At 42.9% G+C, this 21443-nt stretch overlaps 7 protein-coding genes across 7 annotated transcripts; 4 read left to right on the forward strand and 3 right to left on the reverse strand.

The window, feature by feature from the left end:
• Positions 1–425: 425 nt before the first annotated feature.
• Positions 426–873, reverse strand: LOC6553290 (male-specific sperm protein Mst84Da). The gene is made up of 2 exons (XM_001979147.3): positions 717–873; positions 426–662 (listed from the first exon to the last, which is right to left on the reverse strand). The coding sequence occupies exons 1-2, from the start codon at positions 753–755 to the stop codon at positions 510–512; spliced, it is 192 nt and encodes a 63-aa protein (XP_001979183.1). The 5' UTR covers positions 756–873; the 3' UTR covers positions 426–509.
• On the forward strand, positions 840–2929 carry LOC26526544. The gene is made up of 3 exons (XM_026976113.1): positions 840–861; positions 2463–2557; positions 2618–2929. The coding sequence occupies exons 1-3, from the start codon at positions 840–842 to the stop codon at positions 2915–2917; spliced, it is 417 nt and encodes a 138-aa protein (XP_026831914.1). The 3' UTR covers positions 2918–2929.
• Positions 2930–3467: 538 nt separating this feature from the next.
• LOC26526667 (male-specific sperm protein Mst84Dd) lies at positions 3468–3928 on the forward strand. Its single transcript, XM_026980526.1, has 2 exons — positions 3468–3560; positions 3611–3928. Exon 2 carries the CDS (start codon positions 3634–3636, stop codon positions 3832–3834), a length of 201 nt encoding a protein of 66 aa, XP_026836327.1. The 5' UTR covers positions 3468–3560; positions 3611–3633; the 3' UTR covers positions 3835–3928.
• A 1005-nt stretch (positions 3929–4933) lies between these two features.
• LOC6553288 lies at positions 4934–5693 on the forward strand. Its single transcript, XM_001979145.3, has one exon. It carries the CDS (start codon positions 5024–5026, stop codon positions 5642–5644), a length of 621 nt encoding a protein of 206 aa, XP_001979181.1. The 5' UTR covers positions 4934–5023; the 3' UTR covers positions 5645–5693.
• Positions 5694–12228: 6535 nt separating this feature from the next.
• LOC26526269 lies at positions 12229–12877 on the forward strand. The gene is made up of 2 exons (XM_015154978.2): positions 12229–12508; positions 12638–12877. The coding sequence occupies exons 1-2, from the start codon at positions 12326–12328 to the stop codon at positions 12806–12808; spliced, it is 354 nt and encodes a 117-aa protein (XP_015010464.1). The 5' UTR covers positions 12229–12325; the 3' UTR covers positions 12809–12877.
• A 1185-nt stretch (positions 12878–14062) lies between these two features.
• Positions 14063–14610, reverse strand: LOC6553286. The gene is given in 2 exon segments (XM_026976114.1): positions 14063–14486; positions 14488–14610. Coding segments are annotated over 2 exon segments (519 nt in total). The 5' UTR covers positions 14583–14610.
• Positions 14611–15641: 1031 nt separating this feature from the next.
• Positions 15642–16822, reverse strand: LOC6552670 (predicted GPI-anchored protein 58). The gene is made up of 2 exons (XM_001979142.3): positions 16575–16822; positions 15642–16381 (listed from the first exon to the last, which is right to left on the reverse strand). The coding sequence occupies exons 1-2, from the start codon at positions 16681–16683 to the stop codon at positions 15642–15644; spliced, it is 849 nt and encodes a 282-aa protein (XP_001979178.1). The 5' UTR covers positions 16684–16822.
• Positions 16823–21443: the final 4621 nt, after the last annotated feature.

Raw genomic sequence — 21443 nt, forward strand, 5'->3', positions numbered from 1 at the left:
TTTGATGACTTGGAATTAAACATAAGCTACAACAATCTGGGTCTTTTGCCAATACCGCCTCAGCCAATAACAATTTATGGAGGAGTGAAGTTGATTTTTTCCAATAACTCCCTTTCTTTAGTTGCCAACAACGATGTAATCAAATATTTAACGTTTCCATTTTTAAGCAATAGTGATAGTAGTGTTTATGAAAAGCGTTGAAGTTAACCGATTTACCTAAGTAGTTTTTGAAGGTTTTCAGCAAACATTTTATTTGGCTAGGTGTGAGAAAACAATATTTTTTGATCAATGAGGAACAGTTGCTAAAATTGTCTTCTTTCGCTCAAAGGAACTGCATCTTCTAAAAATAATATACCAAACATAACCATCCTGATCGACATTTCATAAACCTCGAGAATGATAATTTCAGATGTAAAAGAAATAAGTGATTTGTCGTCTCCCACACAGTTTATTTTTCCAGATTTACATAGCAGCCTTAAGTATTCCGACAGGCTTCCGGGTCAACTGACTTAGCAGCAAGGACCGCAACCGCAAAAACTGCTGGTGCCGCCGCAGCAAGGTCCACATCCTCCGCAAGGACCACAGCAGGGGCCACACCCACCACAACAGGGGCCGCATCCACCACAAGGACCGCATCCGCCGCAGGGACCACAGCAGGGGCCCTAGAAAAAGATATTAAAAGAAGTCCCGGGCTTACGAGACCGATATATACATACCCCAACCAAAACGTAATTCGGGTTGACATACATGTACATGATTTTGTTTTTTAAGAGATCTTTCACAACCGGAATCGAAAGGAACCTAAAAACCACCGGAAATTTAGGTGCTTACTATTGAAGATGGAACGGAGAACTGACGAAAGTGAGCCACATCAGTCGCAGCTTCATTTGACAGCAGTCATGCGAATTTCAAGGCTAATATGATCCAACACAATTTCCAATTTTTCTAGAAACCTCAACCTCTAGAAACCAAAACCCCTAATCTAGTTAGCTGCGGATATTTTCGGCAGTTGTCAAATTCATATACCAACATGTGAGTCAAGTTTTCATCACTCTTGTTTTTATTCTCGACCTGTAATCATCAAAATTTTTTGGTCGTCCTAGGTTATTTCTTTGTTCGGTTCAAAGTAAGTTTCTCGTTAGAACCCAAACATCGATATTTTCACAAGACTCTTCTTAGAACATTACGGAACCATCATGTGTTGCGGACCCCTTGGATTCTGCGGACCCTGTAGCCCTTGCGGCGGTCCTTGCGGACCTTGTGGACCCTGTGGTCCTTGCGGTTCCTGCTGTGCTCCTTGTGGACCTTGTTGTGGGCCTTGCGGTCCTTGCGGTCCTTGCGGTCCTTGCTGCGGGGGTTGTGGACCATGCGGCCCCTGTGGACCTTGCTGCGGGCCCTGTAGGCCATATTGCGGGTGCTGAATAGCGCCTTGTAAACCACAAAGTGTAACTTAGGACTGAACGCGTGTTGGCCAATACAATAAAATAAGTGCATTTAAAAATAGTTTTTTGTGTTTTAAATTATGCAGGATTGGTCGGTTGTAGCTCATATTACCAAGATAAAACGCTATATTCCTCGATTATCAGATACCCATTATTCAGCTAATGAGAGTAAACGAAAAATTTTACAATTTTCTTTGCATATTCATAGATAAAATGGCAAACAAAATAATAACAAAGAATACTATAGTGGAGTTACCCGACTATCAGATACCTTTTACTCAACTAGTGGACGAGAAATTTTATAATTTTCTCGAATTTCAGTAGAAAATGAGTACAAAAATAAAAAAATGAAACAAATTAAGCATTTTTTCAAAAGTGAGGTCGACAGTTTTTGGCGTTTTGTGGGCGTTGAAGTGGACGTGGCAACAATATTTAACACACTTGCCTACGTTTATATATCTGGAATATGCATGCCCAATATCAACTTTATAGTTTTTATAGTTTTGCTTATAGTTGAGATTAAGTATGCAGATTCCAGAGACATAGACGCTACGCAAGTTTGTTGACTCATGTCGACCCACGCCCACTCTATTTTTCCAGATTTGTATTGGTCTAATAAATATCCACACCCGCAGTATTGAAAATGTGGTGAAATTTTTCATTTGTATTATTGGCTTTTTAATTTCCATCGTTAAACTAAAAAAAATGTTGTCCCGCCACTCTAACGCCTACAAGCCGAGTTATCTATATAGTTATATATATAGTTATAGTTATAGTTATTATTAACGGCTATAAAAACGGTTACTATGAACCTCAGACAAGAAACAGTTATAATATTAGTATATGTCTGCAAACGGACATTTGTCTAACACGTAATTTTATTTATATTTTTGACCTCCCGAATCCACAGTGGGTCACAGTTATTTCAACAATCTGACCCATTGTACATAATATAATTCGAATAGAAAGGAGGCTATGGAAATCTTTCTTTGACCTGTCAGACTCACCTAACCATGTAAGTTCCGGAAATATATTATTCTCATCTCGACCGTCGTCCTGCTCGCATCAAAATTTGTTGTTTTGTCCCAAATAGGTGTTTTTGGCTACTAAAAATCGTTGGTAAGAAGTTTACTGTAAGCTTAAAAATAGTATACCTCTTTATTTCTTAATTCTAGACTACTCGAATTAATCATGTGCTGTGGACCTTGTGGATCGTGCTGCGGACCCTGCGGCTATTGCTGCTCCCCCTGTGGACCCTGCTGTCGACCTTGTGGACCATGTTGCGGTCCGTGTGGACCCTGCTGTGGACCCTGTGGACCCTGTGGACCTTGCTGCGGACCATTTGGAAGTTGCTGCGGAGGTTGTTGGTGCTAAGTGCGCCCCACTTGCAGCCGAATCGCTTTGTCACATCATTCCTCGACCACACCATGGTTAAGCTAACACCCAGCAGTTACAAGCCACAACTAATATATTGAGATAAAACCGTAGCACCTGCAGAGTATCTTAATCTTAGCTGGGAAAAAGTATATCATGGTATCAAGGGCGGTGCTCATGCCTGTTACTCGTAGTTGGGACAGTTTTACCATGTAAAGTGTATATTTTCTTGATCAGGAGCATTAGTCGAGTCTGTCCGCCACATAGTCATAGTGACATAGGAGCTAAATGTTTTGATATTGAGCATGATTGTGTTTAGGTCTACTTCCACACAATTCAATTTTCTGGCGAATTATTAATTCTGGGTAATTACCCGATGGACGTTCTGCTAGCCTGTGTTGGTCCATTCGATCCTGTCAAATATACTGCTTGCTAGAATGTCGAGAAAATGTAGTAGTGTCTGCAACGGCACCACGTTTTCCTAATCATGTTCTTTAAAAGTTTGCTAAATTTACCTATTTTAAGTTGGTAATCCTTGTAGTGAACTAAAATTAAAATTCATAGTTTTGTAAAAAATATTTAAATAAATTTGGCATTTATTCATTTCGAATCTAGATGGCTGTGAATCTGTGTTCTGCTTTCCCATGCGATTTCCATATGAGGAAATATCAGTGTTCATATTTCCCTCAACCTAATAACATCTAAATTTTATCACTTTTTCAAGCCGGCCAGTCTCAGCACATTGTACGTAAATTTCTATAAGAGCAATTTTGGTATTATAGCTTTTATTTTAGTTGTCTAATATTATTTGAAAACCATGGGTTGTGCACCGGGCGGACCTTGCTGCGGACCCTGTGGATCCTGTGGACCTTGCTGCGGACCCTGTTGTGGACCTTGCGGTCCCTGCTGCGGCCCCTGTGGACCTCGTTGTGGTCCTTGCGGACCCTGCGGTCCCTGCGGTCCCTGCTGCGGCCCTATGGAAAAACGAAACGGCCTTCAGCGCTGCTGTCCGTTTTAGCTGTGAGTGCCTGGAAAAGCAACCAAATTAAGGCCTTCAAAGTGATTTCATTAAAACTTATTGACAAATAAAGGGGAACTATGAAAACGTCAAACTATCAAATTCATCGTGGACTTAGGAGGGAACCTATGTAATTGTAAATCCCTTACAAGTTTTCACACACTGCCTTTGCTTTATAAGCTGGGCAGGTCGGCAAAAGTTGCATTGCCATGGGCATAAAGGAGCAGTGGGTTTAGGCCAACATGCTCAGGTAACTGAGACGATGCAGTTGCGAAGTAAAAGTAATCCTGTCCTCGCACTTAAATTGGCCAACTAGGGGATTTAATTAGTGTCAAGCACCTTGAAGTAAACGGTGCCAAAAGCGGCGCGGCCGAGGCCAATCACAGATTTTCCGAGCAATATTAACCATACGCCCCGTGTAGCTGGGCCCAGTCCATTATTAATGGCTGCTCAGCGCGACTGCGGACTGCTGACAGCTCTATTCATGCTGGAAGTCAGCAGGCAAATTGTTTATTGTATGCAGCAATAGGATGCCAGCAGAATATCTGGGGAACTGATTTCATCATTCATTTCGCCAGTCCACTCTTCCACTTTCGACGCTGAATTATGAAGGCAGCCATTCCAAGTGTGCACTTGCGAGGCACTGGCTCTCCCGCTGACGCAGTTCAGGGAATTCCCGGATATGTAAGGGACCAAGTGAACGAGCTCTCAGCATTTAGGCGGCATGCAAATGTATTGCTCATCCTGTTATTCGAGTAGCAGACGAGCAGCATAATCAAGTTCCGGAAGGGTCGAATTAGAGCTGCCTGCCAGAATGGCAGCCGAAACGCTTAATCAGTGCTTTGTGTACTTCAGTATGAGCAAGTAATCCTAGAACTCGCATATGCCGCAGCCCAGGGAATTCTGGCTCAATTCCCGCAGCAATGTTCGTAGCCAGTCATGCTTACTTTGAAGTTAAGTCTGTGCGGTTTTGATATTGCGTTCAATATACCAAATACACTGAATACTGATCACTGAATTAAGCTTAATTGCTCATACGTACGTGTAGAGTTCGGATTGTGTGGTAAAGTAAACATAAAGTTGGGAAATAGTTCGGAAATCTCAGTTGGCCAGCTTAGTGGACAGTTGAATTGTCCTCCCAAAATTATCGGTTTCCATCGGACCTCGATTGTCAGAAGTGCCTGCGATTATGAGCCAAGAAACCACAACAAGTGCTCCCAGAATGTGGAGCAGGGCCAGTCCGTCCCGCGTCGTGGAAACCGCCATGATTGGGGATGGTCCGCACGTGCGAAGACCGCGTCACAACAACCCAAACCAGCCAAATCCCACGGCGGCAGATCAACGGCCCCGAGCATCAACGTCCAGGCGAAGCAAATTTCTGAGAAAAATGAGTCTGCAACGCACCCTGGCGTTCTGCAACAGAATAAGGAGCTTTGGAGGACCTGCGTCCAGACTTGGTTACCTGTTGCCGTCGGACTTCGGGATGAGACGGGAACTGCGCAGCGATATCCGCTGGCCGATGATAGAGAACTGGTTTGAGTTTCCCACATGTAATGATGAGATAGATGTGGACTGTGGGGAGCTCCACGAAAGCAGGTTGTTCACAGATCAACGCCACTGGGGACGGGCTCAACTGTATTTCCAGCATTACCTAGGGCAGAGGCACCGCCATCTCCACAATCCGAGATCATGCTCCGTGAAATTCGATCTAAGCCCCGGAAACATGAGGCCCATTTACCACGTGCTGTGTGGCATGGGACTCAAAGAGACCTTGCGGCTGGCCTTCAACGAGATGCTGCACTTGCACTAGCTTTGGGGATTTTTGTGCTCCAACTATCGGTAATAAACATTTAAGCCAATGGAAACTTTTCATTCTTAACGAGGCAACTTGCTCCTAAACTGTTCCCACTGGAAAACCCTTTCGAAAATCGCACTCAGCCGCAGGCCACTTTTTTTGCCAAGATCCTTGGCCAAGAAAATCGCGATGTTGTGCATTTATGGAAATCGTATGCCGCAGTGTGTTCGCTGGTACAATAGGAGGGTTTGCCGGCCTGGCAGGGTAACTTTGTGACGAAAACAAAGCTTAACTAGTCGGAATTTAAATACACTGTAATTTAAATAGGTTGAAGCGCTTATATTTAATATGAATCAAAGGTGTGCCTATTTTTTGAATTGCCACCGAACGATTTCTGTTGGTAGAGCATCTAATATCTTCGTCTGCTGGTCTGGTGTCCACATATGCCGCAGCTATTGCACAACTCTCCCGAAATAACAAGCGATGAACAGCGCGCCCCACACGCGTGTATGTGGATGCCGCACTTACACACGCACACACCCAGCTGCCACAAACTCGCACCCACAAACACATGCACAAAAGACGTCCTGCGTTCATTTTGCGCCTTATCTGCGGTCGCAAGTGTTGCGCCATCGCAGCCCGAGTGCCTGAAATTATGCTAATTCCTGCGTTTTTATGCAGCCAACATGGAGCAGCAGCGGGAATCTGCATTCTCATGGTCGAACCTCCTCCAGCTCCTCCAGCCGCTCCAGCTGCTCCAGCTGCTGCGTGTTGGTTGTCGGTCGCCGGTTGTTGCTTGTTGGCTCTTGCTGCTCCGGCTGTGCATTTTGCGGTGGAGGCACTGGCAAAAAGGACAGCAAATTCCTGGGAAAGTCACACGCATATCGATACTGGAGTACATATACTATATTCCCTGATTAATTGTGAGTAAAGTAGTCTTAGCGCTAAAAGCACCTCTTCATCATTGCCGAGTTTTATACCCTTCCACCTATAAAAGTGCGCATAATTTGTTTGTAAAACGCTTTCTGCAAACTGTGGTAGTATTTTCAGAGTGCATGGCAAGAACGATGAATTTTACGGCATAGAAGGGACGGCCTGCTGATAACGCAACATTAATAACACCCTCATGGCTGGCTCTCTCTACTTGATGATTGAAAATCCTGGAAGCTGCGCCCGCGCCCCAAAGTATGCAACATTCATTTACTTATCAGGCGTGGCGAGGGAGTTGGCTCCTGCCCCGTATTTGTGGCACATTTGGAGCTAAGCAAAAAGTTCCCGAAACAGAGTCGAGCAGCTGCTGCCTCTTCGCCATTGCCATTGCTACAGCCATTGGTAGAGGCCTTGGTCTTGTTGTGGCCAGTGTTAACATAAGACTGGGCAGCGATAAACTCTTGGCCCGCCCAGCACATTGTCCATCCGAACATTTGTTAGCCAGCCTCTGCGCTCTGGGCCAGCTTCTGGCCTTTTTTGGTCCGAATGGGTCGGTTCCTGCTGCATATTCAACGGCTTTCCATTTCTCTTTGTTGGCCCAGCATTTGAAAATTCTTTAACTGGCTTCCAGCGGCTTCCTTCGAAATGCCCTATTCGAGTGTACAGCTTTTTTACCGGGTATCATATTTGAAAAGGAATGTATCCAAGTTGCAGAAACAAATAAAGTTGCTGTACGAAATAAGCTGACAGCAAAATTGTGCCTTTTTAATGAGGTAGACGAGGGTCTGATTGGATTTAAGAGATCCAGGTATTTTGTGGTCGACACATTAGCCATTTTCATCTCTCCACCTCTGAGATACTTTGAGACACGCGTGTTCCGAGAGTGTTGTTCTTGAAACAATCATACATCTCTAGGTTTTTCCAAACAAGTGTTTGATGTTCAACCTTTCCGTTTAAGACGACGAATTTCTAGCTTGGTAAGTGAAGCAGTTCAATCGGTCTTTTACTTGCACTTCTGCTGTGCAAAATGATAAGTCCACTGAATTAAATTCTTTTCGGAGCTGTGAACAACAGTTCAGCAGCCTTATCGGGAACCACCGGGTGATGGGTTAATGAATTCCGACCGTAATTACCCATCCAAGGGGAGTGATTACCCAAAGAGGCCATACTCACAGTCGATTCGTTATGGGCGCCGACCAAGGGATCCTTTTAATTATTGTTCATAACTGGCGGATGCAACTTTATCTTGTTTATATTATGCATGTTTTTTCGCCTTCTTTCGGCCATTTAAATATTTCAGCTGCGGTAAAGTTTCGATTGTGTTTGCAGTTTTTTCGCTGAATATTTACCCAATTTATATTGGCCCGGCCATTGGTCTTTGTTTTCAATTCTTGCGCTGTATTTCGATTGCATATTTAATTGAATGAGCCTTTCCTGGCCGTTATACCCAATTAACTCAAGTGTAAATAATTGGTTTTGGGCATCTCTAAGGTTGGGATGCGAGCTGCCTAGCTTTAAGTTTTGTTATATATTTATTAGCCGCCTTGACCTGACCACCTCCAAATTTCACGACAACCATATTTCAGTTAGTATCTACCAAATATAAAATATTAAATATTAAATAGTTATTCCCGTTACTCGTAATGTAAAAGGGTATACTAGATTCGGGGGCAAGTAAGTAACGGGTAGAGGGAGGCGTTTCCGACCATATAAAGTATATATATTCTTGATCAGGATCAATAGCCGAGTCGATCTGGCCATGTCCATCTGTCCGTATGAACGCCTCGATCTCAGGAACTAGAAAAGCTAGAATGTTGAGATTAAGCATGCAGCTTCCAGATACATAGACGCCACGCCCACAAGCCGCACAAAACTCACACGCCCACACTTTTGAAATATTTTAAAGTTTTTCCTTTTATTACCTTTTCCCCAATTTCTACCGAATTTCTCGTTTGCACCTCCACTAGCTGAGTAATGGGTATCTGATGGTCGGGGAACTCGACTATAGCATTCTGTCTCGTTTTTGGCTAAATTTCATCGAAATTATTGTATATTAAAATGCAATGTTGTCCAATTATCTTTAATGAAGAGAATCCTAGAAAAAGTGGAGCCAGTATTTTTCGGAGCCCATGTAATGCCTAAAGTTGATAACCTTTGCGGGGCAGACGTGTATCCAACTCCACCCTCATTTCAATGCGCCAACGTCTGCGTCTGCTCCGCTTGTGAAGCATTTTACGCATGAGAAAGTATTTTCAGTGAACAAGTGAGGGGGTTGAGCCGAGCTCCGCAAAAAGTATCCCCAGTGCAGAAGTGCACAGGCAGCCCCATAAAAATAAATCGAATGAGGCGGCGGGAGCTGGAGAGGGAAGGGAGTGGGATTGGGAGCGGGAAGGGAGCGGGATTGGGATCGGGATCGGGACTGTCGGGATAACAAGCGACGCTCCATGCCAACGGAGTGGGCGGAGAGCCGCGGGAAACGCAAGCTGGGTTTGTTTACGGCGCGATACGAATGACACGTGACTGGGAGACACCAGACAAGCACCGGCACCGGCGGCACCAGACGCTCGCAAAAATTATGAAATTTAGCGCAAGCCGCAGAGCTCGAGTTGCAGAAAAAATACGTGCCATGGGTCGCACGCACACAGGCACAGATCCAGCTGCATGACAGCTTTACCGTATCGCACCTGCCGCACTCACACAGCGGCACGGGAAGGTAAGGCAAAACTGACGGCCAATGCGCTTAGCACTTTCATTTCGTTTGCTGCAAATTGCTTAACCACAATGCATATGTATGCAAAGCGGTGACGCGAACCATGCACTGAGCGACAAAGCGGGCTGCTTCAAGGCGGGGTTCCTTTGCAAGGCTTCCTTTGCAGCCTTTGCAACGGGAATCAACCGCTTTGATTTCACGCATTATCTTCGTAGCATTTTTTGGGAGCCTTGATTTAATTTTATGTGTCAAATATTTGGTTTTCTCTATCTTTACATGCAAAAGATGAGTCAGAGGATGAACCATTATACATTTCCTATATTCACTTCCACTTATCGTCGCCAGACACGATTTTCCGAATTTTCTTTCTGCGCAGAGGCGGATGATGGCATTACCAGTGCGGTTTTTTCCTCAGGCAACTGTTGCAAGGTGTCGCCAGCAGCTGCTGGGCTCAATCTAGCTAACGGTTTAATGCTTTGCTGCCTTTTTTCCAAGGACTTCCGGCGGCACACACACATGGGTGTAAGCTTATGGCACTCATTTTCAGTTGCTAGGCGGACAGACGGGCGAGTGTCACATGCAAAGGTATAAAAAAGGTGATGTTTTCCCTGTCTTGTGAAATCTGTTCGAAGTAATTAGTTAAGGCCTCATTTAAATTGTTTTCGATCTTCAAAAGGCAGCAACTTTTTTGTGTTTCGTCATTAATGCGCAATTCCATGTATTTCCACATCGACAGTGTCTATTTTAAGAGCTAGGTGTAAATTGTTTACCTTACTTCCTCCCACGAAGCAGGCCATCATTTCCTTGGCAATCCGAGCTATAAGCTCAAATCGACTGGCGTATTACGTATACGCTTTAGTACTTAATGCCTGAAGGCTGATTATGGCAGTGTTTGCACTTCTCATCCGAACTTTTGTACTTTTGTGTGAGTAGGAAAGCAAATTCGTTTGATTTTTCCAACTTCTGATGAATGAGGAGCAGATTAAAGCTGAACAAATTGAATCGTAGGCCCAGTTCCCATTCAATCGAAAATCAGTGGAATGCTTATCAATTTAGTGTGTGAATATCGTTGCTGCTTAAATAGCTGGTTACTTTCTATGCTAAGCTGCATTTATTTTGCTTGCAAGCTCCACACAAGTTCCTTGCCATCAATTACAAATTTGTTAGTGGGCTTAGTATCCACAAACTTTTACGGCTCTTAAGAGTGCTCCTGACAATCAGTGTAATCGTTCTTGATTATTATTTGGCCAGATGGCCAGTCGATTGCTATTATAGTTGCTGGTCTCAGATTTTGTTTTTTTGATACTATTTCTATTAATCTAATAGAATACGCTTTTAAATAAAACCTGACAATAACTTAAAAGTAATATAAGGATGATTAAGGAGAACATCCAATTACATGTAGGTGTACAGGTAGCAGATCTTGAAGTCTTTTTCTTAGTTACCGATGTAATAGCTTCAGGTAATGAAGAACCTACTGGAGCTCCGCAAGGAGGGGAAACCCACCTGTCAACTGCAGCCCAACACACATGGAACAATCGCCGAACCAAAATATCACACCCACAATGCCACAGGCACTTCCTGTTTTTTGTTTCCGTAGGCCACAAAGCCAAACGTCGCATATTGAACAACATTTGTCTGTCAGAAGTCCGGCGGCCAAAAGGGCCAATCGAAAGCGCTATATGTGCTTGACCCAGCCTTCTTACCAACTTGGAAGGTATATAACGCCGTATATAACACCGAGTTCCCATTCCTTGGAAATGTGCCTACACGAGGAACGGCTGTCAAATGACAAATACCATTTCATTGCCAGAAATATTAAGATGGCCACGATCTGTCGAAGTTACAAGTGTCAATTTGATTAATTGAAAAGCTTGCTGGGTCGTCGAAGCGGTTTTGGCCAAGATGCTTTCCCTGATCCTGGGAAAATGTTCCTTAAAGCAAGAAGAACATATATCTTCTGAATGGTTGCGGTGGCCAAAAAACTCAATAAAAAGGTGCATAATTTTGTGCCATCTGTTTTGGGCACCCTTTTCGGTTGGCTAAAACGGAAATGATTTTTTCCGCTTGACCCAATTCTCTTGCGTATATGAATGTATTTTCCTGCTTGTGTTTATTTAAGCTTTAAGTTTGCCCGCCTGGCGTTTTCTGTTGCATCTCAATTGAGTGAGCTCTTCAAAATGAAGAGATAATTTATGCTTATAAAGGTGGCGGTGCTAAGTGGTTGATGAATACTGAAGTGCCTAAAGTACGCAAACTAATTTCGCCAAAGGTGAGCTGGGCATTTAAAAGCGATTGTTTATTCAGGGGTTACGTTTTAGTGAGCATCATTTACATTGAGTTTTCTATTCGTAAATCATACGTTATTCAGCAGCAGCCACTCAGCTGGCTGGTTCCGCCACTGATATATTGTCATTCATATGTTGTGTCAGCAATTTGTTAGCTTTATGGCTCGCGCCACGCCCCCAGTTGTCGTCCCCAAAACCAGGAACGGATGATCGGGAAAAGGAACAAGGAACGGAAGGGGAAAATATAAAACTTGCGTACATAAATTGTATTTATGCACTCCGCACTCCACACTCCACACTCTGCATTCAGCTATTTCCCGATTTCGCCGTTTTTATGGGGCTTTCAAAGAATGCGAGGAGAAAGCTTTAAATCAATACATTCCACATAAAAGCAAAGTTTGTTGAATACGAGTAGTAACGTTGTGGAATGTTGAGTGCCATTCTTGTATTTCAAAGGTAAGCTACAATTATTTTCCTCATTTTTGTAGGCATCATATACCTATTACACCATTTAGCATATGACTGCCTGCATAACAACAATATTTGTTTGTGTCATTTTGTTGTTAAGCTAAAAATTTATTTTTCAGAAAACGTCTTTCCACACGAGCCAATTCAAATTTTATAGATTTCTTAGGAGTTTTTTTTCCATATCAAAACTTACCTGTTTTTAGAAGTGCAAACAATCCCACATTCTAGCAACCCAAGCTTATGACATCATTCAGTAAAAAAATTATAGCACATAGAATATTTGTAATAACTTAAATTAATATGGAAGACCCGCGTAAACGAGACCTTAGGAAGTTGTTAAATTTATTTATCTCCTTGAATCAGAGCAATAAGTTTCATAGGCAGCAGATCAAGTATGAAGATACGCGACTATTTAAAAGTAATCTTAACGGAGAAGTGGTCCACAAGAAATTAGAGCACTTGCAAAATATGTGGGGCTTTCAGGTAAGTAATTAAATTAAAAGCCTAAAAAATGATGCAATGCAATTATTTTCGTTCATTTTTTTTTAACAAATATTGTATTTAAGATTTGACTTAGCTTAACTCGACCTATGATTTCTCTCCTTTATTCAGAGCCTACAAAATGAAACTCAACGCAAGCTTGAGAATCTGCAAGCTACCATTCAAAAATTTCTAGACTTCAATGAAGATCTCAAGGATGCCAAGGAATACAAAGAGGCGACTAGACTTATTGAGAAACGAGTCAATACCAATATGGAGGCAGAGTGCCTTAAATTCACTTAAAGCAAACTGTCCTTATATAAGTACATTTAATGTACCTTTTAAATAAAGCTTTCCAAATTGATTGTTTAACTGGTTTACTGAAAAGTCATTTTCCAAAAAGCGTATAAGTAAGAGTCTTTGACGAAGATATTGTTTGAACACGACATTAGATTATAAAATAGTTTCCGATTGAAACCCTTTGATATAATTTTACATTAGGATGCGAGTGAGAGATTCTTCCCTGGCTGACCTGAAAAAGTGAGCGGCCAAGCCGCAAGTTGAAGTAATTTCTACTTAGTCCCAACTAACTACGGGCAGCGTGGAAGTGTTGGAAAAAACGCGGAGAGGAAACTTCGGAACGCCTCAGAAATTAAAATAAAGTGCCAAGAAAGTGAAAAGCGAGTGGCCCATGCCCTGGGAGCAGCATCTTGAAGTTGGCCAAAGCCAAAGCCCGGCCATCAGCAGCAACTTCCGTTTGGGCCAACACCGCACCGCTGCAACCACTTCTTGTTTCCATTACTTTTTCCATTCTCATTCTCGCTCTTAGCCTTGCACAGAAACTATTATTTGTAGGATAAATTTGATCAATTTCTGACACACGTACAAGCTGCGTGCCATTATCCGTTAAAAATCCTGTATAAGCTCAGAAATCTCATGTTACAGAGTTTTTGAAATGCGAATTTGATTCAAGCTTTTTCTCTCAGTGCATCTCGGTCTGCGGTCGGCGTGGGAAATTGCTGCCAGTGCGTAGGCGTTGTGTCCACGTCTCTTTTAATAATTTGTAACTCATTTTGCACTCGGGAAACAAAATAACGACAACAACTGCACGGCAACGGTCGTGGCAAGCGTTTCACCTTTTGAGCTTTTCGCTTCGGCCATGGATAAAACACAAAGTGAAAAGTAACAAGTACAAAGTTCTATGCCAAAAAGTCGCCGAAAAAGGAAACTTTTCTTGGTTTTGAGTGAGGACATTACATTTGGGTTAACAGGCAAATTACGTAATTGAAGTGGCCTAAGAAACTGGCGCTCAAGTGTGTGAAAATGCGAAGACCCCGTAGGGCTCTCTTCATATTTGTACGCGCTTTTTCCATTAAAATGTTTTTGCAAAAGTCCCCACATGTCAAAAGGGAATGCTGTTTGAATCTTATTTGTCGTGGATTAACTTGTATTCAACATGTGGCAATGTATTTATATCCACACTAGTTAAACGATCCAATTTATGCTAGGGCAACAGATGAATTCACCGAAATCACAACATATAAGCAAGTCAAAATCTTAAACCCATACAGAGATCTTTGAACTCAAGGGGAATTGCTTGAGCTCCATTATACATGAAACAGCTCGGATAAAATCGACTTCGTTTAGCCTCAGAATCCTTCTATTAATGTCGGTATGTTGCAAAACTCTTACTACTAATCACATCATTTCCGGGTCAGGAGTCAGTTGTAAACTTGGCCAAATATCTCGCACTTCCTTTTCGTAAACGGCGGGCAAAGGATTGTTCTGCAGGTTCAGCTCCGTTAGAGGAAGAAACTGTAAGCCCCGCAATGAATCGACGTTCTCCATATCCTTGTGTTTCTGAAGTCGGGGAAAGCGCCGCTCCACTTGTCTGAAGGGCCACAGATTGGTCAGGTAATTGCTATCCAAAATGAGACGCTCCAGCTCCGGCACTTCCCTCCCCGCAATCCCGACCACCGTGCGAGGTCGCAGAAGTCACCTCCAAAGGATTGTACCTATCACATAGCACTATTGTCAACCACAGCCTCAAGAATGGGTTAATCCAGACCCTGGGCATTCTGTCACTGACCTTCAACCAGACCCGATTACCCACCCATCCACGGTGCCACAAAGCGCCTGAGTGCTTATAATCTCCAAGAATTTATCTTCAAGGGGGTCAGAATCCTGCGAATACGGCGCAGCACTCGATTAAATGTCTCCCGACGATCCGTGATATATATGATCCATAGATACTCACGGGCAGCTTCGCAACACATCTGGAATCAAGTTGGGACTCGCCTTTCTCGGATCTCGGAGTGGAGTGGCAAAGTGGACCTTCGGTGAAGTTATTTCGAGATGTAGCAAACATTTTTGAATATAAAAAGTAACACAAATGTCAGAAAATTGCAATGGTTACTTTGGTACAATGTTCATTTTATGATAGGTATTTTATTTTATATTTACGTATTTTTAATAGATTAAATAGTTCTAAATGGATTTAAATAGATTTAAATATAGACTCTATGTCTCATGTTGGAAACTCGAAGCGCCACCTATTATTGCCGGCTAGCTTAAAGTATCGTAAGTTTACATGGCGTCAAAAAATGTTAAAATATGAACAACGTGTACAGCGTACGTTCTGCTACCACTCGGTAGATGGCGCTTCACGTAGATAAAGCGTAAAAACGATTTTCGAGTGAAAACACAGTTCTGCAATTTGAGTATTTTGATTGTTGTAATATTGGTCATACTTTTGAAACGCAGTCCATGAAAAACTCTACATATGTTATATCATATTGCAAAAGTTCCTGTATTCCTATTAATATTCTGGAATACCGTTTTGGTATTTATGATTTATATTATATCATTTATGCGATATAATTTAAATATAATAGTATACAGGATTTTGGGATGCACTCTTACTGTCAACACTCAAAAAATACCTACGTAGTTATTTAATGATCTAATGACCTGATCTAATGCCTAAGAAATATAAATCTTTTAAATAGATTACCACTCTATTACGAAGACAATCGTTTCCCTAACATTTAAAAAGTTGTATTAGGTGCAAAAAAGACCGTCAATAAAAAGGGTTTTGGGATTTAAAATTTATTAATTTCTAGAACCATTTTAGGATTTAAAATGTAAAAGCCTTGATAGAGTAGAAAATTACCAGCATGGCTAGCAGAACCTGCGGAATATTGAGTGTGGGCGCAGATGATCGCTTTTTGGGATAGTACACGGTTTTCTTTGAGAGCAGGATGACCTGCGGCTGACCAGGATTGTGCTGAACTGCGGGAGCAATCGGAGCCGGACCCGGGGCAGCCACTGGAACTGCAGCAGGATGGACGACCACGGGGACAGCAGGCTGAACCGCTACAGGGCCGCCGGGAGCAGCAGGAACAGCAGCAGCAGCTGGAGCAGCTGGAGCAGCGGGAGCAGCTGGAGCAACAGCAACCACAGGGGCAGCTGGAGCAACAGGAGGAGCTGGAGCTGGAGCTGGGAAAACTGGCGAGGGCTGCGGCATCACGGGAACCTGGGCAACACTTGGAGCGATTGCTGGTACAGGCTGGCTGGCCTGCTGCAGCGTGGGACATATCAGGTGCTGCGTCTCCGTGTAGGACTTTGGATTGCTGGAATCGGGTTCGCGAATAGTTTGCGTGTAGCATCCGTTGGCGGCGGGTGTGCCGGTTTCGATGACAGTCATCTTTTGGGGAGCTGGCTGGGATGCCGGAGCAGGGGCTGCTGGAGCAGCTGGATAGTGGTGATGCACTACGGCTACCGGAGCAGCAGGAGCTGCAGCGGGTGCCTGACGGGACTTGGCCACAACATTGCCTATGACAGCGCCAGCCAGAGCTCCACCCAAGAGACCCACTCCTACGGCGAGTTGAATAGAAAAATGTGGCAAATTTAGGAATCTATGTAAATCAATTAAATGCAATATTATAGGTATTAGGTAATATGTAACAGCAATGATTTCCGCTTGACTTGACTTCATACAGTCCAGTTATGGCCACTTAGCAAATGTTTCAGAAAATCTACATTACCGTCTGTCAACTTAATCACATACCAAAGGCTCGCTTGCGACCACGTTTTGGATGCGCCTGACAAAGTGGCATGAGACTCAAGCCGAGCAATGCCACCAATAATAGCACTTTAACCAGATTGCGATTAGCCATGGCTAGATAATTGAATCGTCAAGTATATTCGGATAAATCGGCGTTCAGACGTTAACTGATCGCAATAACGTCTTGGTGGACTCACTTGGTCGCTGGCTAAGAATGTTGTTTCGACTTGGCAAATATGTACACAGCTGCTTTGGGGAAGTGAACGAAATTTGTCGAATGGCGTATGTTTATTACTCGCTTTAATTTATATTTCTGCGGCACATTAAACGCTCATTAACACGCTTATACATTCATGTTCGCAAGTGAAAACCCCGAAAGTATATATAGAGATTCATTTCCTTGGCAAAGTTAAGGTTGATGAACATACAAAATACAACGAAGTCGTGCAATTTACACAATCATAAACATATTTGTAAAATAATTGCTTTATCGTCTGAGTCACAATTATGGAAAATACGTTTAAGAAACATTTCAAAATTTTAAAATCGTTTTAGTAGCAACACCACCACACATAGAATACATTGAATGGCTTATGGTTGGGTTATTCTTCAAAAACGTATCACTTAAATGGTTTTCGGTAATGCATTATGTCCTGCTTTGCCGAAGTTACTTTCACCCAGCTTGTCCGTGCAAAGGAGTCTTGAGAGAATACATAATGGCCAATCCAAAGTGTTCTTATTATCCCATCGAAAAGTGGTGTGATTTAAGACCGCAACTGCAGCGGCAAACAAAAACGCAGAATAAAATGAAACATGTAAGGAGGAGCAAGCGGTAATTGTTTAATGAGTGGCAGTGTCGACCGCCCTTTTGAATTCCATTTCTGCAATATGTTGGCCAAAATTTGCAGCGACAGGACCAGCTGGCCACTCGGGGAAAAGTCTGGCATGTGGCACGTGAGGCTCTATTTAATTTTCATAATTTTGGGCCAGCCCTGCAGGACACGCAACTCGGTTTGTGTTAACACTCCAGCCAGGAGAGCTTCCCTACTTCGGCTGGCAATTGCTATTGATTAAATCGGCTTAAAGCTTTGACTAATGATGACAGAAGATTTGGCCGGAGAACATGAGGCGCTAGAGCGCATAATTCGTTAGTGGAAGCTGCCGAGTCATGGGGCAAGCGTTTCGGTGTCGAAATGACCTGCATCAAATGTTTCGCCATGAGAAATCTCCAGTCATTTGTATCGGGGGCTTTGCCGGCAATTTGTGAGACGCGACTTTAATTCGCTTAATAAATATTTTCTTAGTTTCTCGGCGTGCCCAGGTTTAGTCAGTGGAGGTTGAAAGTGGCCAGAGGAGGGCGGGGTCTTCTCCTTAAACACAATGGACAATTGTCAATTGCAGGACATTCTTGGGCTTTTGGGGGTGCTACACTTGAGACCTCTGGGCAACGATAAATCATTCCATGAACGTCACACTGCAAGAATCAGGATCATAAATCACGGCTTTTAAACCATTTACTAGGGGAATTCTAAAATTATTTCAATTCCATTGTCGCTCGGCTAAAATACTCACAAAATAGCGAAAATAACTAGTTCTTTATCTAGAAAATATCGTACAAAAGGTAAAACAGATGGGGTTTGTACCATTTCTTTCCGTGCTGGATGACGACGAAACCGTCAGAGGCAGGAAGTGCCAGGACATGCGGCCAAAAGGCATTGCAGCTCTTCTTTTTGGCTGATGATGGACATCTTGGGGCCAGGGACCTTTGCCGAAAGTCCTCCCCTCCTCGCAGGGATAATGATGCGCAAATCGCTGGCAGTCATCGCAGGCTCATCCTCCGATTCCGCTCGGATCTGGCTGCTTTGTTTCATGTTGTGGTGGCTTGCTTTTAGTTGCCTCTATTATCCTTAATGCGAGTCACTTTGTTAGAAACGTCAGTGGGCCTGCAAGCGCCATTATCGTCATCGAGCTGGCTGCCGAAAAAATATGAATCGGAAAATGTGCAGACACGCCGCCTGCCGCCTGCCGCCGAAAATGCACGGGAATAAAGATAAAACATGACAGGCGGTTCACATCCAGTCATTTATAATAGGGCCAGTATGGCCACGTCCTTCCATTCCAGCAGTTTATCATCCTGGGGCTCCAGAACTGGGGCTGCACTTGGCCGGCAGGCGCAGAACCTAATGAAATAATTGTTGTGAGCTATTTACAAGCATCTAATTCCGATTCGATGGCCAGCCAATAAAAATATGCCATAATTATCCAGAGCCCAGGCTTTGAACGAGATAAACCAGTCCTAGACGGCACAGACTGCAATGTTAATGACATAATTTAAAAAGCATTTCATTACCCAGGAGTCTGCGATGCAATTAAAATGCGCACAAAGAAAGCTTGTTTCTTGCCGAATCGGAAATTCAGATGCTGGCCAGCCCAGAATGTTAATGGTAATTAAGGCTGAATCGCATCGAATATGGCTAAATAAGTTGGAGCGCTGGTTAAATCAATCTCAATGAGAAGAAATCGCATTTAAATTTTAGACTTTTTTAGCTATTAACTCTTCATAAAATATTCACGGTACCTTTCAATCCTAATCAATAACATTTGCCAATACAACATGTGTTTTTATTGTTAACTTCAATTTAAAAGACAATGTATATAAATGAAAAAATGTTCCAGCTTTAGGCATTATCCAGATTAAATTTAGAAATGGTATTTAGAAATAAACACCTAGCTTCGCCAAGGACCTCTGCCAGTAGTAATTTTAAAAGAAAAGAGATTTCTAAGCTTCTTGGCGCACCCAGATTTTCGTATCTGTCAGGCGCGTTTATCTTGAACTTTGGCATCGTCTCCGCGGCTACTGAAATATATGTATATTTTGTCTATGCCACCCCCGATTTGCTGGCCATGTCAAATCATTTGTATATAATTCACATCCTTTTGGAATGTGGCCTTTGTGCCCAGCGGAGTGATTTATGGCCTGCTCTTCTTTCTGCCATGTTTGGAAATGTTTCTGTGTAAATATGCCAGCAGCGGGACACATTCCAAATTGGTCCGTGCAAATTGCTGGCCTCAGCACTATTATCCTTTCGCAGGATGTCGCCGCTGCTCGCTTTTTAGATAATTGCTGACTTCTACCATTTCGGCTGCTGAGTTATTCGATTTCGATACTAAAATTTCATATTCCGACCACATGCTGTGATTAAATTGTGGATGCCAGCTCCTTCTGCCCCAAGTCACTTCTTCAGGAGCTAGTCCTGTAATTGAAAATAGTTCTTGGCACTGATGAGAGTGCCCAACTTTGTCGAGAGGCGTGACTGAGATTGTAACTGATAATTCAAGTTTTCGAGTTTTAGAGACGGAAGGGACCTGAAGTAATATTATCTAAAAGTTTTGAAAAAAACAAGGCAGCACGCTTTGGACGAGCTCCTCGACTATCAGATACCCGTTACTCAGCTATGGCGAGTGCATAGCAGATGTTTCGAATAATAATGCTGTATTGATAAATAATAAAGATAATTATAAAGATAAATAATGATATACACAAGATATATTTTGTAAAAGTGTGTGCTACCGTGGGCGTGGCAACGTTCTGAAAAACTAGCAAAAGAATCTAGAAACCCTTACAGTTTCCGTCCATGCAACCAGGCGGATTGGTGATCCTGGTCAAGAATATTCATGGTTTATAAGGTCGAAAACGCCTTTTTCTATCTTTTAAATACGTTTCAACGACTGGACAAATTAAATAATATATATTTCCGAAATAGTAATATTTATAATTATTTAAAAATTTGGTTGTCACCACAGCTAACTGATTTAATAGATTTTACTAATTATAAAGACAAAATAATGTCGTCGGACAACTCAAGTGGTTCCTTTCCTACTCCGCAGATTTGAGTTTCAAATTTTAACTTGGCATTCCATTCTGAGGCACCGCTTGCTGTGCCATTTATCATAGCAAATGGCCGCAAAATTTTAGAAACTATAACCCACGTTTTACGCAACACTCGAGCATGCAAATTTAGTAATTGGAAATCGAGTTGCCGCATTGCGAAACCGCAAAACCCATCGCCCAATAAGTTTCCTCGAGTGACGATACACAAATGGAGGTGGGCGGGACCTGAGCTCGGTCCAGTCCAGTTTCGGATTTCAGCTCAGTTTCTGGCCAGGCCAAAAACTTCAAGACGGGCATGTGCATTTGTCATAAATTAGAAACTGTAACTTCCAGTGCTGGCTTTTTGCAGCGGGCCAGCCAGCACTTAAATTTATTGCAAATAACTCTTTCCCCTCATAACTTTTGTCAGGGCACACTTTATGCTTCCCAGTTGGGCTGATTTTTTAGCCCAGCAAACTAATCAACGCCCACAATTTGCAATCCGGAAGGTCGTTGCCGGGATGAGGCAATGGCCAGCGGCTAAATGAAGTGTGTAAAATTCGAGCGCAGACCCCTTTCAATTATATCTCTATTTCTGTGTGCGCTGGCTCAAAAGTAAACACCAACTTGGCTACAATGAAACCCCAGTCAGCCAGAGCAAATAAATCTCGCCCTAAGTGTTGTGGTCATTTAGCAAATGTCCGGCGATGTCCGGCATGCAAATTTGTATGTGTCTTTATGCGGCTGGGGCTCCAAGTAAGTCCGCTCCCTTATCGTGGCTGAAGATGGCCCGCCTGTGATTTATAAAATGTATTAATTAAACTGTCCCAGGTCGAGATTGTAGAAATTAGTGGCAGAGTCCGGAGAGGTAATGCTGAGTTAAATGGGCTATGCAAGCAAACGCCACATGAAACTAGAATATATAACATTTTTAAGTGTTTTAGGGACTCAAATCTACTGCAATTAGGTACGATAAATCGAAACTAACTCAATTGTTGCGC

The sequence above is a fragment of the Drosophila erecta genome, unplaced genomic scaffold (genome assembly GCF_003286155.1).
Source record: "Drosophila erecta strain 14021-0224.00,06,07 unplaced genomic scaffold, DereRS2 tig00000000-arrow-pilon, whole genome shotgun sequence".
NCBI lineage: Eukaryota > Metazoa > Arthropoda > Insecta > Diptera > Drosophilidae > Drosophila > Drosophila erecta.

What these genes read in the sequence shown, in the direction of transcription:
- LOC6553290 (XM_001979147.3), bottom strand. Translation starts at nt 755, where the DNA reads ATGTACATGTATGTCAACCCGAATTACGTTTTGGTTGGG. An exon ending in CGAATTACGTTTTGGTTGGG is followed by an intron (nt 663 to 716) that starts GTATGTATATAT and finishes ATCTTTTTCTAG; the next exon opens with GGCCCCTGCTGTGGTCCCTG.
- LOC6552670 (XM_001979142.3), bottom strand. Translation starts at nt 16,683, where the DNA reads ATGGCTAATCGCAATCTGGTTAAAGTGCTATTATTGGTGGCATTGCTC. An exon ending in TGGTCGCAAGCGAGCCTTTG is followed by an intron (nt 16,382 to 16,574) that starts GTATGTGATTAA and finishes AACTCGCCGTAG; the next exon opens with GAGTGGGTCTCTTGGGTGGA.
- LOC26526667 (XM_026980526.1), top strand. Translation starts at nt 3,634, where the DNA reads ATGGGTTGTGCACCGGGCGGACCTTGCTGCGGACCCTGTGGATCCTGT.
- LOC26526269 (XM_015154978.2), top strand. Translation starts at nt 12,326, where the DNA reads ATGGAAGACCCGCGTAAACGAGACCTTAGGAAGTTGTTAAATTTATTT. An exon ending in AAAATATGTGGGGCTTTCAG is followed by an intron (nt 12,509 to 12,637) that starts GTAAGTAATTAA and finishes TCCTTTATTCAG; the next exon opens with AGCCTACAAAATGAAACTCA.
- LOC26526544 (XM_026976113.1), top strand. Translation starts at nt 840, where the DNA reads ATGGAACGGAGAACTGACGAAA. An exon ending in GGAACGGAGAACTGACGAAA is followed by an intron (nt 862 to 2,462) that starts GTGAGCCACATC and finishes TAACCATGTAAG; the next exon opens with TTCCGGAAATATATTATTCT. An exon ending in GTTTTTGGCTACTAAAAATC is followed by an intron (nt 2,558 to 2,617) that starts GTTGGTAAGAAG and finishes TCTTAATTCTAG; the next exon opens with ACTACTCGAATTAATCATGT.
- LOC6553288 (XM_001979145.3), top strand. Translation starts at nt 5,024, where the DNA reads ATGAGCCAAGAAACCACAACAAGTGCTCCCAGAATGTGGAGCAGGGCC.